The sequence below is a fragment of the Arachis ipaensis genome, chromosome B10, assembly GCF_000816755.2.
Source record: "Arachis ipaensis cultivar K30076 chromosome B10, Araip1.1, whole genome shotgun sequence".
In the NCBI taxonomy this organism is placed as follows: Eukaryota; Viridiplantae; Streptophyta; class Magnoliopsida; order Fabales; family Fabaceae; genus Arachis; species Arachis ipaensis.
This window is the reverse complement of record NC_029794.2, coordinates 15909041-15924465: the sequence shown is the minus strand read 5'-3', so window position 1 is coordinate 15924465 and position 15425 is coordinate 15909041. Positions and strand designations below refer to the sequence as shown.

Sequence of the window (15425 nt, the reverse complement as noted above, 5' to 3'; positions counted from 1 at the left end):
GGATTTAAAATATTAGTTTATAGTATTAAGATTTTCCATGGAGCTAACTTTGATCCCTTTTTTCACGGGTTTTGGCTGTATATCTGTTTATGTAGATGTAAGATGAGCTAATGAGGCTCATATGTCTAGGATCTGATCAGAATCTATCACTGAGATTTAGGTACCATATGTCAGTATGACACTTGGGATAACTGTTCTAACAGTTCTAAATTACAAGGATTCATCTTTAAGTGTGACTTAGGACTTCAGGAGATGATTTGTAAAATGCTCACTTGGTTTTATAGCAGCTTGCTGTTATATCAATAGTAGGTGAGACTGAGTTGTTCTTGATTGGTTAAAGAAAATCCTTGAATGTCCAAGGCTCAGTGGTTGAGTTGTTCTTTTGGTTTTGTGTGTGCTATGACTTCACATGGAAGTACTGGGCATGTATTGAGCAATAATGAGGAGTCACGACTTTATGGGCTTATGGTTTGAATGATGCAGTTTCATGCTTGCTAGACTAATAAAATCAAAGACAGAGGCATGAGATGCAAGATATTGTATGGATAAGATTAAGCTAATTTTGTAAAGGGTTGTGGTTGGCATGATGCTCCTCTAATGCCGTTCGCATAAAGGACTCCGCTACAGACTACTGTGCTACCCAAGATGGTGCAGGAAATGCTTAAGAGATCAGAATGGAATGTTTGTCACCATTCTACGTCTTCTGTCTTTACTCCTATAATTGTTTCTTATAAATCTATATACACTAGGAGCTGGGAGCATGCCCTCCTCCCACAGTGATGTGGGGCTGGTCAATATATATAGTGCCTGTGTTCAGTGATAGACTGAAGAGTCCAGTGATATGTAGGTGAAGGCAAATGAGTTTTATACAAATTTGGAAAGGGAGAGGAACAGGCATGACAGAGAAGGGTTCGCTGAGGTTGGGATAGTAAGGAGCAAAAGGATCAACGAAACTTAAATTTTAATATTTAATTCTATGTTTCATAACTCTAAGATGTAATTCAGTAGCAATACATACAGTGAAATCTTACCTTCTTGGACGACCACGTTCCACCCAATACACAATCCCACCATCTTCATTTATGTTGTGGTCACTAAACTGAACATTAAAATGGTTCTGGAATTCAGAAATCAAACGATCCTCCTGTTGTTTGTATCCATCAATTTTGTCAGCCAGCATGACTGCATGTACCTCCCATGGAAGGCTGCACGGAAGCAAGAACAAAGATTATGATGATTTAATGTTGTCATTCTACTATGCCTCAAAATTTTGAAACATGACAAAGTAAAATAATTTGAAATTACTTTCAACTGAAATGGAATGCACACACCCTAAGCATAGGGCTGCAAGTCCTAAACCAACAGCTGTTGTGCCAGTTCCAGCATCTATAACAAATTTCAAGGCCCTGTCTTTTCCAAGTAAATGACTCTGTGATAAGTATTGCACTAACCGAATCATACCTGTACATAGAAACAATATTTTCATAGTGTTATTGCAACAACCAGCAATTAGACTTCACTAAACTAAGCACCAACTTAAGGAAATAAATAAAATGGATACATTCTCATAAAGTCAATTCTGTTCTTGTAAACATTTTAAATTACTTATGACTATTTTCTGTTGAGATGTTCGATTGATACTGAGACCCAAGCCTCATTTAAGTTAAATTCAATTAATGCATTGTTTCTTGTTTATTAAAATTCAGAAATTAAGAAATGTTCTTTAAGATATGCCATCTTTTCCCCTCCTAAAAGAATAATCTTCTGATTACCTAGTAGAGCTACAGAATCACCTGCACCTTCATTGACAATTAAAAATTTCCGTTGAAGGTTTCTGTCACTTCTACTTACATCAAATTCCATCAAATTTGCAGTAGAAAATTCTGTTGTTGAAGAATTTTGAGTGATATTGCCAAACGAAATGACAGAACCACTGTTACCAGCCAATGACTTAGCATAGTCCTTAAGCATGTTTTCTCTGTCGGCATAAATATTTCTCGGAACATATGTGACATTTCCATATAATGTAGACATCAAGTTATAGCCAGTTAAGATTTCAGGCTGCTCTCCTCGCAGAAGCAGGTGTGATGCAATTCCTCTCTCAGCACATAGAACCGCTGGGAAGAATAAATAAATAAATTCTGATTTCAAAGGTAAAAAAGAAAAATCAGCATAATATTAACCATAACAAACAAAATTACCTACCAATAGCAGCTGTATGAGCACTTTGACAACCACCACATGTAACCTAGAAAATGCCCGAGCTGAAAGTTATTTGATATTGTAAATCCTAAAGTTAAGAAAATTGAGTAGTAAAAGTTACTAGAACCAAGAAAAATTCAGAACAAATCAAGGACACTGATTAAATACAGCAATCTAATATTCTAATATATATAGTAAAAATGAGTTTAAAAATAAAAAACGTAACAAAAAAAGTTTACAAGAGCCCTGATTCTGTTAAGGCCACTTTAACTGAATGAATTGAAGGCTCAAGAATCTAACAAAAGGAATCCATTCTTCCAAAGCCAATAAAACGAGCCACCAGAGAATGGTTAAAGGTTGTTAAAGAACATGATTCAACAGAAAGTAATGGTTAAACATGACTTTAACAAATTGATGAGAATGATTTTACCACATCAGTCACAGAATGGTCTTCAATAAGGGGAATCAACCCATCCAACTTTCTTGCTTTGTTGCCATTAATTAGTGAGTGCAACAAATCGTCACGCACCACATAGAAACATTTCCCTTTATTTTTCATATCCCTAGCGCCATGACCTAAATCAGGAACGGTGTTCAATAGGAAATTACAACCATCTGATCCATGTCTAGGTATTATAACTTGATGAATCTTTGTTTCAGGGCTTGGCAGTGTCCATCTTCTGTTGAGTATCTTTTCCATAAATTCCTCATTTCTAAATCTAGGTTTTGAAAGCACCTAATCATGAGAACGATTATATATGCCTAAGCTTAATTCAATTGAGTAAAAATGAGAAAAAGGAAAACAACTACATTTAACTACATAACAAGTGGCAACAACTTCACTGTATTTTTTATTTAAATATAATAGGAGCAAATATCAATAGTAAACCCAAATAGAATTGCTTGGAAAAAGGAAAGGATAAAGTATAGTGTACCTGAAGAGTGTTCGAATTTTGAATCCCGTTTAACATGGTGACTGCTACATTCTTAGCGGGAAATTGTTGGAGCTTCATGTTTCATTGTGGTTATAGTTCAGATATTCAGGTACAGAGAGGGAGAGCGCGAGCGCCAGCGAGAGGAAAGGAGCTAAGCTTGTCTATTTTGGGAGGTATGGCATATCAACAAGGATAAATGATAAAGGCATCTACTCTCATGAAGATGCCATACATGATGACAATGATAAATTCATAAACAATAATATACTTTATTTACGCGAAAAATCTAACCAAGTCATCCGAACTTTTTTTTAGAGGCGCCTCTTCCAAATTATGTGAAATATATGTGCGCCCCCTCCTACTCTTATTATCTAAAGCTTCTTCTTAAATGTTAACGATTTACGTTATAATTTTTGGATCTTTTCTGCTGCTTGTTGTTTTTCTTCTTTTTTTTTGTGCTGCTCGTGGTTCTTCTTGTTATTTTTCTTTGTTTTCTTCTACGATCTGTGGATTTATCTTCTTCGTTTTTAGATTTCAATAGGCTATCAAAACAATGAATTATTCAACGTTAAATAAGTTGAATGAGAGCGATTTGAATTATTCCTCTAAATCTTATCAAGCATACGAGGTTTGGATTATTTAATTTTGAATCAAATTGAATGGAATACGATTGCTAAATTGAATTGAATTGAATTGAATTGAATGGATGCATGTGTTCTAAATTAAATTAATAATCTCTAAATTGTAGACACAGATGTTTTGAATTTGATTTTATATATACAATGTTCGGTTCATTTAGCATTGTACATTATTTTCGCTTTGATTTATATTTTCGTTTCATTATGCAGACAGTTGTTTGAATTTGAATTTATATAATAGACAATACTCTGTTCATTTAGTACTATACAATGGTTTCGCTTTAATAATATGTTTAGTTCATTATGCAGACAGTTGTTCGAATTTGAATTTATATTATGGACAATGTTCCGTTTATTTAGTACTATACAATGGTTTCGCTTTAATATGTTCGATTCATTCTACAGTCTAGGTGTGTTATGGATGAACAATTTGGCCCAAAGATTGGGATGATTTTTAAGACACTAGAAGAAGCTGGAAAGTTTTACAAAAAATTATTCCAAACTTGCCAATTTTTCTACCAAAGTAAGGAACACGACTCAGAAGGGAGACGAGATTAAGAATCAATTAATCATATGCAGCACCTCCAACTCTGAAGACAAACCCCTCAGCCAACATAAATTGTCCAACCAGGATTTATGTACACATATTGAAGGACGTCGGTCTTTGGATAATTTCCAAAGTTATTTTAAATCATTCACACCCATGTTGTCCAGACTGAACAAAGATGCTCAAACAACACATGGAGCTAAGAATATTTGTGTGTCATACCATCAAAAATAACGACGAAGCCGGAATCAAATCGAGCAAAACATACTAATCATTCGTAGCAACAGCGGAAAGTCATCAGGAACTAAGTTTTATAGAAAAAGACGTGTGGAATTACATCACAAGGGAAGTACAGAATATTTCCGAACAAGACTATGCCAAAAAATTTGGGAAGTACCTATTAAGAATGAAAGAGAAGAGTTAAAATTTCTTTTTCGAGCTCAACTTTGAAGGCGATCACTCCATCAAAAATGCATTCCGGGCCGACGCAAGAAGTAGGGCTGCATGCGAGTATTTCAGAGACGTGGTTTCATTTGACACCACCTACAACACAAACAGAAATTTGGTTCACTGACATATAGTTTTAGGTTCACAGAATGTACACATTTCTATTCATAACTGTGTGAGAGTGTCCATTTATGCAGGTACAATCTGGTTTTTAGTTCTTTTGTGGGCACGAATCACTACGGTCAATCAACACTTCTCGGATGCGCTCTGGTGAAAAATAAAGACATCCAATCATTCAAATGGCTATTCGAATGTTGGCTCCGTTGCATGGGAAGGAAGGCACCAAAAGGCATCCTTACCGACCAATGCGCATCGATGCAAAGGGCCATCGAGATGTGCATGCCAACAATAATTCACCAATGGTGTATCTGGCACATCATAAAAAAGATCCCAAGCAAATTAAACGGCTACGAACGACACGAAGAAATTGAACAAGAGATGAGCCATGTCGTTTGGAACTCGTTCTCAAAAGACACATTCGACAGAAAATAGAACGATTTTGTCACAAAGTTCGGCGTGGGAGGCAATAAGTGGCTCTCAGGTAACTGACGTTTTTAATTCGAATTATTTTGATGCCATTACTTTTTTTGTTCAACTTGCACAGCTTTCAGTTTATATGGGCTCATGTTTTTGGTTCATTCTACAGAGTTATACGAAGATCGCCATTTATGCATTCAAGTTTACCTGGATCACCACTTTTGGGTCGGGATGAGAAGCACACAAAGGAGCGAAGGCATGCGCGTATTTTTCAACAAGTTCATCACACAGAACAGCTCCATGATTCAATTTGTGAAGCAATACGATAATTACCTAGCAAGCAGAGAGCAAAGAGAGAGAGAATTTGATGTTGCAGATTTTCACACCATGATACCGTGCGCAACAAAATCAGCAATATAGGCTCAATTTTAGCACATGTATACTCACGAGAAGTTCAAGAAAGTTCAAGCACAATTAAGAGGAAAGGTGAACTGCATCACAAGATCAATGCATTCCACCCTAGGTTTTACGACATACGAAGTCGTAGAGCAGGTTTCTAACTCCACATTCAACAAGTTTTTCATCACTTACGATGCAGTATCACGAGAAGTAAAATGCCAGTACTTGCTGTTCGAGTCAAGGGGCATGCTGTGCCTCCATTCCCTAAGCGTCTTAAGCTTCAAGCGAGTAGATAAAGTGGCACCGAAATATATACTAGAAAGCTGGAGCAAGAATATAAAGAGGAGGCACACACGCATCAAGAGCAGCCAATATAAGCCTCTATTGGAGCCGAGAAGCAAGAGATTCGACAATTTGGTGTTTCGGTCTCACAATATTTGCGAATTTGCGTAGAGTTCGAGGAGCTGACACAAGTTCTGCACCGGGCTTTTAACAATGTCATGGCCAAGATGCAAGAATATCAAGCGAAAAGTAAAGAAAAAAGTTTGTTATCTCATGAAGAAGTGACATTGAGCGATGTGAACAACCTCCAAAGCCCGCCACGTGTGAGAACAAGAGGTCGCCCCAAGAACAGACTGGGATCAAACTTGGAAAAAAAGATCTCAAACGCCACAAAGAAAAAGAAAAAGCTATCTCCAAGCGAGGTAACATTGATTTGATTTCGATTAAGATTTTTACTTTTTTTCGTTGACCACTGAGCCTAATATACTCTACTTCTAATCCCTCTCCGTCCTCCATTAAGGATTCTGTCCCAGCGTAAACCCTTATCTGGAAGACTATTAATCCCTGAAAATGATACAAAAAGTAAGGATGAAGTGAATGTAAATCACCAACTACAAAGAACCAAACTCTATTCATATTTAAACAAAACGTGATAAATATTCAATCAGCAAGAAAAATATTTCTGCATGCAAATGAACTTAATTGAACACTTAAGGATGAAGTCAATGTAAATCACCAATCTCAATGAACCGAATTCTACTCTTTGAATAATTTACAACAAAATATGTATGATGTAAATAACTTAGTCTAAACGATAGCAAACAACAGAATTATCAAAGAAGTTTTAGAAATCACAACTTACAAATAGATGCGATGCCAGTTTTCTTTTGCCAAGAAAATAGCGGTAGTGCGCATATTGATCGATATCGATCTGTAGGCCTTGTTGGTATTTGGATCAATGTATTTCTAACCATGGGTTCCCAACATAAACATCTACAAAATGAACCTCAGTTAAATCACAAATGAACCAAATTATTTATCAGAACTAGTAAATTACTTAGGGAATAAAAAATTTGGCTTACCACAATATCCGTCGACACATAGTATATTTCTTCTTGAAACCAACGACATTTTCTGTCGTTGAGAATCATACACACTGCATTGACCACCTACAGGAAGAAAATTTATGAGATATACAGTATAAGAGTCTTTAGAAAAATCATTAATGTTAACGTAATAGGCAAATAATTTACCGTATTTTTTACATCTTCTTCGGGCATTAGAGACAAGAAATGATGTCTAAGGCTCTAAGCCCCTCCAAATGCGCTTCATGGTTCAAGACGAATATGGCATCATATTCATTGGTAGTATCTTTGGTTTCCTTTACATGTGTCATCCAATGATAACACTTTTTCCTCAGCTCCTCCATAATTTCTTTTTCTTTCTCTGGATTTTTGTACCCTGCAGCGGTTGTGAAGCTCGGCTCGGCACTGGTTTTCTCAGCAAATTTTAATGCCGCCGCCACCTCAGCATCTATCACTGCCTCTGCCAGGATTTCAAGCTGTGTCACCATCGGCTGAGAGGTAGGAGGAGTTGGTTGAGATGTTGGATGACTTATCCAAGGCTGAAGGAAGGTGCATCATCTTCCCATAAAGAAGGACGGGCAGCACTGCAAGATGATAGAGGAAAGTTTTAAGTAATAATGAAAAAGAAATATCATATAACACGAAAGCTAATAAAAATGATATTAATTAAAACTTACACATTCAATGGAGGTTCTGGCTCCGTCTTCCTCGGAGAAGATTCCTCGCCGGCCTGCTTTTTGGGTTTCGAAGGACAGCTGTAACAAACATAAAAGAGTCCAATAAAGAATGCATCTAATTGATTCTTGGATTCAAATGAACCACAAGTAAACCATGTAATGAAGCAAAATTACCCAGATTTGAACAAGCAGAAAACTTACAAATCAGGCTATGCTTCTTCTTCCAATTGCTCTGCCACTGGAGCTTCTTGGCATGGTTGCTGTTGTTTTCGGGAGGGTTGTTGCGTTAAACAGAAAATAGTTTAATAACGACCTAGAATTATTATCCTGTACCATTAAAACTAATAAAAAAAATTCTAATTACAACTTACTCATTAATAGAAGCTTCTTCAGTTTGGCTCTTGGAAGGGACATTAGTGAAGGTCTCTCAATGTTTTATTATCTCTTCCACAAGCGAACTAGGAAGAGACACAACAATAAAGAGCTCTATGGAAGATGAACAAGGAAGAAGTTAATATTGAACTACTAGAATAGGTATCGAGAAATCAAAAGCTGCACATTAAAAAACTCACATATCAAGAGGTTGAAGATGAGTTTCTCCTCCAACAGCAATGATTTGGAGTTCAGGATTAGGTGTAGTGCTACTGACAATTAAACACAGATTCCGTGTGATTAATTAAACAAAAATTATTATCGAAATCTAAAAGACCAACATAAATATTTCAAATTACACAGTTGGAGTTTGAAAACTCTGTTTTTGATGGAGTTTCTATCTTCTAAAAATTTTTACCGGAGTTTTCGGAGTATTTTTCCTAATAAAAAAATACCAAACTAAAATCATCAACCGAGATTACAAGCAGAGGATTAAAAATACCTGAAATTCATTTTTGGAATCCAATGAACCGAATTTAAACCAAGAAAAGAACCAAATTTACCTGTCATTGGCTGGTGCATTTACAGACGATGTGGAGCTCGTTTGAGTTTGTAAAGGTTCACTGCCCAAATTTACAATCGACAGTCTAAGCAAAAAAATAACTATTATTCAGTAAATCCAGAGGAATTACAAGAAGTTTTAGGAAAAGTTAGCAAACAAAGAAAAAGAACTCGATATAAGAAATCGAATCTTATAGCTCGGATAAATCATTTCGCGCCTCTGTTGAGTCAAAATCATACGGAGCAACATTTGTTTTTCGAACTCCATCATTTTTTCTCTTTGATCTTTTTTCTCTTAATAGCTACAACGCCTATCTTCTTCTTTCGGCAGCGCTGACATTTACTTGTTCACTTCTGAAAATTCATAAAATAAGTATCAGTGAACCTAAAATAAAAGTATCAATGAACCGAAAATATAATTTCAGAAATTTACTCCTTTTCAGATTCAGTTTTGTTTTTTGAATTTGTCAGAACAAGCTTGCTTGATTTGGTTTGTTTTTTGGCAACCCTCTCTGGTTGTTTTCTTTTCATTGTCGGTAATTTTTTCGATTTCTTTTTCTCTGCAACACATACAAACACATCGGATTTATACCGGAGACAAATATCACAGATGTAATTTACGTAACAAGCACACACAAACAATTTTCAGCAAATAAAAGCAAAATTAAACCAGATGAACATCATACAATCATAGCAATGAACCAAAAATAATCAATTTCTAAACTTACTAGTTTTTAGATTCACTTGTGCTCTCCGAATCTGTCGAAACAAGCTTTTTTTTTTTTTGCTTTCTTTTTTAACCACCTTCTGTGGTTGTTTTCTTCTTTTTTTTTTGTCGCTATTTTTTCAATTTCTTCTTCTTTTCTGCGACACATACAAAAAGTTTTGTTAAAATAACATGATAAAAATTTAAATAAATAGATAGTTTTCAAGAAGTATACTTAGATTCAGATTCAGAAAAACTGTCTTGATTGGATACCAATACCAGAGCTGTAATTAACTTAACTAGCGCATAAGAACAATTTTCAGCAAATACAAGCAAAACTAAACCAAATGAACATCAAACAAACAAACAAAGCAATGAACCGAAATAGTTATTTCCCAAACTTACTGGTTTTCGGATTCATTGTGCTTTTCAAATCCGTCGGACTGCTTTTGTTTTCAGATTCACTTGTGGTTTCCGAATCTGTCGGAACAAACTTTTGCTTTTTCACCACCCTATGTTGTCTTGTTCTTTTGTTTGGCGGTGTTTTCTTGGATTCGAATTCAAATTCGAAAAAACTGTCTTCTTCCGAAGAAGAATCCAGAACAACAATTTTCTTTTTTTTTCTTTCTTCAACTTTTTCTTCTCTTTCCCCTTCAGAAGAACAGTCTTCGACACCTTCTTTTCTTTTGTCTTTCTCTTCTTTAATTGTGCTCTGTACACAAGTCCCTAAAACACAAGCTTACTTAGTTAGCAGAATATTTTAGAAGCATCTGAACTGAATTTTCAAAGAAAATTTTTATTTAATTTACCATTGTATGGGTTACTTCCTTAGCAATCCGATCCAACATCTTCTTCTGTGTCCAGTAGGCCACCCACGGTAGCCCAAGAGTGTCAAGTGTATCCAGTCGAGGGAACTTGGTTTCATGGAAATATATCAGCATAAAAAAAACACACAGCCATCAACGGACTGTTTCTTTCCCTCTCTCCTGGCTTCGATCCCCTTCCTCAAGAAGCTCAGCACATGAGTTGCCCAATCCCATTGTCGGATGTTGTCCACACGAAGGACATGCAGCTTATGGATTGGGGAGGCCGTGCTTACCGTCGTCAGCAACAATAAGCACTTATGGACAAAGACGACAAAAGTCCTCTCGAATTTCTTCCTGTTCTCCTCCCTTTCAACACTCATATCAAGGACATATTTCGTCAAAGATGCCAATGTAGCACCTTTAAAGCTGTCAATTATCTCCCTGTCTGCCTCATTGAGATTGCCGTACTCAACTTTCTCAGAAAAATGATTCCTTACAATATTTTAATAGCAACAAATTAGTCAAAAAGGCTCAATTTCATTTTCTGTATTCAGATGAACCGAAAATAAAGGAACCAAATAACCAAAATAAGCACAAGTTGAAGGGATATTACCACCGTAGTTTATGCCCAGCGTAGCTAGTACCTTGGTAGGTGTTATTTGTATTCTGCCATAGAAGGTGTCTAGGTATCCATAATACTCATCATAGCAACAAATCAATTCTCTCAAGAGCTTGTGAGAGACATTCATTTCCGGAATATGTGCTAGTGCACTGAATTCTATTTCGCCTACAATATCTCTCTTTTGCTGACTGATGAGCGGATAATTTATACGCTTTTTGGCATTGTTTTTAGTATATTTTTAGTATATTTTAGTTAGTTTTTATTATGTTTTTATTAGTTTTTAAATAAAAAATCACAATTCTGGACTTTACTATGAGTTTGCGTATTTTTCTGTGATTTCAGGTATTTTCTGGCTGAAATTGAGGGACCTGAGCAAAAATCTGATTCAGAGGCTGAAAAATGACTGCAGATGTTGTTGGATTCTGACCTCCCTACACTCGAAGTGGATTTTCTAGAGCTACAGAAGCCCAATTGGTGCGCTCTCAATTGCGTTGGAAAGTAGACATCCTGGGCTTTCCAGAAATATATAATAGTCCATACTTTACCCAAGATTTGATGGCCCAAACTGGTGTTCCAAGTTAGCTTAAGAATTCTGGCATCAAAATGCCAGAATTGGCACAAAAGCTGGAGTTAAACGCCCAAAATGGCACAAAAGCTGGTGTTTAACTCCAAGAAAAGTCTCTACACATGAAAGCTTCAATGCTCAGTCCAAGCACACACCAAGTGGGCCCGGAAGAAGATTTCTACATTAATTACCTTTTTCTATAACCCTATGCTACTAGTTTTCCATAAATAGGACCTTTTGCTATTGTATTTGAAGACTTTGATCTTTGAATCATACTTTCATAGACCTTTTCACGTTTGGAGGCTGGCCTCACGGCCATGCCTGGACCTTTTGTTCTTATGTATTCTCAACGGTGGAGTTTTTACACACCATAGATTAAGGTGTGGAACTCTGCTGTTCTTCATGAATTAATGCAAAGTACTACTGTTTTTCTATTCAATTCATGCCTACTTCTTCTCTAAGATATTCATTCTTTCTTCAACTTGATGAATGTGATGATCTGTGACACTCATCATCATTCTCACCTATGAACATGTGCCTAACAACCACCTCTGTTCTACTAGCAATGGCTTGAATGCGTATCTATTGGGCTTCTAATCTAAGATTGGAACCTTCGTGGTATAGGCTAGAATTATTGGCGGTCATTCTTGAGATCCGAAAAGTCTAAACTTTGTCTGTAGTATTCCGAGTAGGATCTGGGAAGGGATGACTGTGACGAACTTCAAACTCGCGATTGTTGGGCGTGTGATAGACGCAAAAGGATCAATGGATCCTATTCCAACATGATCGAGAACCGACAGATGATTAGCCGTGCGGTGATAGCGCATTTGGAACATTTTCACTGAGAGGACGGGAAGTAGCCATTGACAACGGTGATGCCCAACATAGAGCTTGCCATTGAAGGGAGTATGAATGATTGGATGAAGGCAATAGGAAAGCAGAAGTTTAGGAGGAACAAAGCATCTTCATACGCTTATCTGAAATTCTTACCAATGAATTACATAAGTATGTCTATCTTTATTTTATGTTTTATTCATCTTTTAATTATCAATCCTCCATAACCATTTGAATCTGCCTGACTGAGATTTACAAGATGACCATAGCTTCCTTCAAGCCGACAATCTCCGTGGGATCAACCCTTACTCACGTAAGGTATTACTTGGACGACCCAGTGCACTTGCTGGTTAGTTGTGCGGAATTGTGACAAAGTGTGACTCACGTTTGAGAGCTCCAAGTCTTTGGCGCCATTGTTGATGATCACAATTTCGTGCACCAAGTTTTTGGCGCCGTTGTCGGGGATTGTTCAAGTTTGGACAACTGACGGTTCATCTTATTGCTTAGATTAGCTCTTGTTTGAGTCTAGTATCAATTTTTAAGTTTGGTGTCAATTGCATGTCTTTATTCTTCTTGCATTTTTCGAATATATGCATTATGTTCTTCATTGATCTTCAAGTTGTTCTTGATGATTTCAATGCTCTGATCTTTAATTTCTCTTATTTTGTGTCTTTTGTTGTTTCTTATATACATTTTCAAATTGTTATAGTCCTTAGTATACAAACTTCTAAGTTTGGTGTCTTGCATGCATTATTTATTTGATCCTAGTTGCATTTTTTTTGTTTCTCATCATTAAAAATTCAAAAATATTTTTAAAATTGTGTCTTTTCAAGTCAATAATATAGAGAATTGAAGATTCAGAACATTCAGCAGAGGAATTAAACAGAAAAAGCTGGGCGTTCAAAACGCCCGGTGAAGAAGGAAAATTGGCGTTTAACGCCAGGATTTTGGGCGTTTAACGCCAGGATGACACTAGAGGGAAGATTTTGTTTTTAATTCAAATTTTTTCAAATCTTCATAATTTTTCAAAATCAAATCTTTTTCAAATCATATCTTTTCAATCATATCTCTTCAAAATCAATTTCTTTCCATTTGTTTTATTTATTACTATTTTCGAAAATCCTTACTACAATTAGTGATTTAATTCAAAATTTTCAAGTTGTTACTTGCCTATTAAGAAAGGATCAAATTTTAAATTCTAGAATCATATCTTCTAATTTCTTGTTAGTCAAGTAATCAACTTTAATTTTAAAACTTTCTCTTTTTAATTTGATTTTCAATCATATCTTCTCAATTATATATTTTCAATCACATCTTTTTCAAAATTAATTTTCAATCATATCTTTTTAATTTCTAATTTCAAAATCTTTTTCAAAATCACTTAATTTCTTTCCCAATCTTAATTTTCGAAAATCTCAATCAAATTTTCAATTTTTTTTTATTATTTTAAAAATCTTTTACTTTAATTTCGAAAATTCTTCCCCTCTTCTCACATCCTTCTATTTAAGGGACTAACACTCCTCCTCAAGGTGCAATTCGAACTCTATCCTTCTTGATAAGTTCGAATTCTCTTCTATCTACCTTCTCCTTCTATTCTTCTTTTTCTCTGACACCTCAAGGAATCTCTATACTGTAACATAGAGGATTCCATACTTTTTTGTTCTCTTTTCTTTCATATGAGCAAGAGCAAAGACAAAGGCATCCTTGTTAAAGCTGATCCTGAACCTGAAAGGACCTTGAAGAGAAAGTTAAGAGAAGCTAAAGCACAACTCTCTCTAGAGGGCCTAACAGAGCTCTTCAAGGAGGAAGAAACCATGGCAACCGAAAATAACAATGCCAACAATGCAAGGAAGGTGCTTGGTGACTTTACTGTACCTACTCCAGACTTCTATGGGAGAAGCATCTCAATCCCTGCCATTGGAGCAAACAACTTTGAGCTTAAGCCTCAATTAGTTTCTCTAGTGCAACAGAATTGCAAGTTTCATGGACTTCCATTGGAAGATCCTTATCAGTTCTTAGCTGAATTCTTGCAAATCTGTGACACTGTCAAGACCAATGGGGTTAATCCTGAGGTCTACAGACTTATGCTCTTCCCTTTTACTGTAAGAGACAGAGCTAGGACATGGTTGGATTCACAACCCAAAGAAAGCCTGAACTCTTGGGAAAAGCTAGTCAATGCATTCTTGGCAAAGTTCTTTCCACCTTAAAAAATTGAGCAAGCTTAGAGTGGAAGTCCAAACCTTCAAACAGAAGGAAGGAGAATCCCTCTATGAAGCTTGGGAAAGATACAAGCAATTGATCAGAAGGTGTCCTTCTGACATGCTTTCTGAATGGAGCATCATAGGTATCTTCTATGATGGTATGTCTAAACTGTCCAAGATGTCATTGGACAGCTCTACTGGAGGATCTCTTCATCTGAAGAAGACGCCTGTAGAAGCTCAGGAACTCATTGAGATGGTTGCAAATAACCAATTCATGTACACTTCTGAAAGGAACCCTGTGAATAATGGGACAAATCAGAAGAAAGGAGTTCTTGAGATTGATACTCTGAATGCCATACTGGCTCAGAACAAAATATTGACTTAACAAGTCAATATGATTTCTCAGAGTCTGTTTGGAATGCAAGCAGCAACAGGCAGTACTAAAGAAGCTTCATCTGAAGAAGAAGCTTATGATCCTGAGAACCCAGCAATGGAAGAGGTGAATTACATGGGAGAACCCTATGGAAACACCTATAATCCTTCATGGAGAAATCATGCAAATCTCTCATAGAAGGATCAATAGAGACCTCAACAAGGTTTCAACAACAGTAATGGTGGAAGAAACAGGTTTAGCAATAGCAAGCCTTTTCCATCATCTTCTCAGCAACAGACAGAAGATTCTAAGCAGAGCCACTCTGACTTAGCAACTATAGTCTCTGATCTAATTAAAACCACTCAAAGTTTCATGACTGAAACAAGGTCCTCCATTAGAAATTTGGAGGCACAAATGGGTCAGTTGAGTAAGAAAATTACTGAATTCCCTCCTAGTATTCTCCCAAGCAATACAGAAGAGAATCTAAAGAGAGAGTGCAAGGCCATAAACACGTCTCACATGGCCGAACTTGGAGAGAAGGAAGAGGCAGTGATCTCCACTGAGGAAGACCTCAATGGACGTCCACTGGCCTCCATGGAATTCTCTGATGAGAAACCACGGGAATCTGAGGCTCAC

General features: G+C 36.4%; 1 protein-coding gene across 3 annotated transcripts in view; it reads right to left on the bottom strand.

The window, feature by feature from the left end:
• LOC107623803 (D-cysteine desulfhydrase 2, mitochondrial) overlaps positions 1 to 3445 on the bottom strand; it is a 4514-nt gene extending 1069 nt beyond the window's left edge. Inside the window, exons 1-6 of one of the 3 annotated variants that reach the window (XM_021113288.1) lie at positions 3138 to 3445; positions 2633 to 2921; positions 2206 to 2248; positions 1773 to 2117; positions 1332 to 1461; positions 1032 to 1205 (exon numbers count right to left, since the gene is read on the bottom strand). In XM_021113288.1, coding sequence (XP_020968947.1) covers positions 1032 to 1205; positions 1332 to 1461; positions 1773 to 2117; positions 2206 to 2248; positions 2633 to 2902 — 962 coding nt within the window. In that variant the 5' untranslated portion in view covers positions 2903 to 2921; positions 3138 to 3445. Of the gene's footprint in view, positions 1 to 1031; positions 1206 to 1331; positions 1462 to 1772; positions 2118 to 2205; positions 2249 to 2632; positions 2939 to 3137 lie in introns of all 3 variants that reach the window. The other 2 variants (XM_016326175.1, XM_021113289.1) reach the window with 2 other exon arrangements.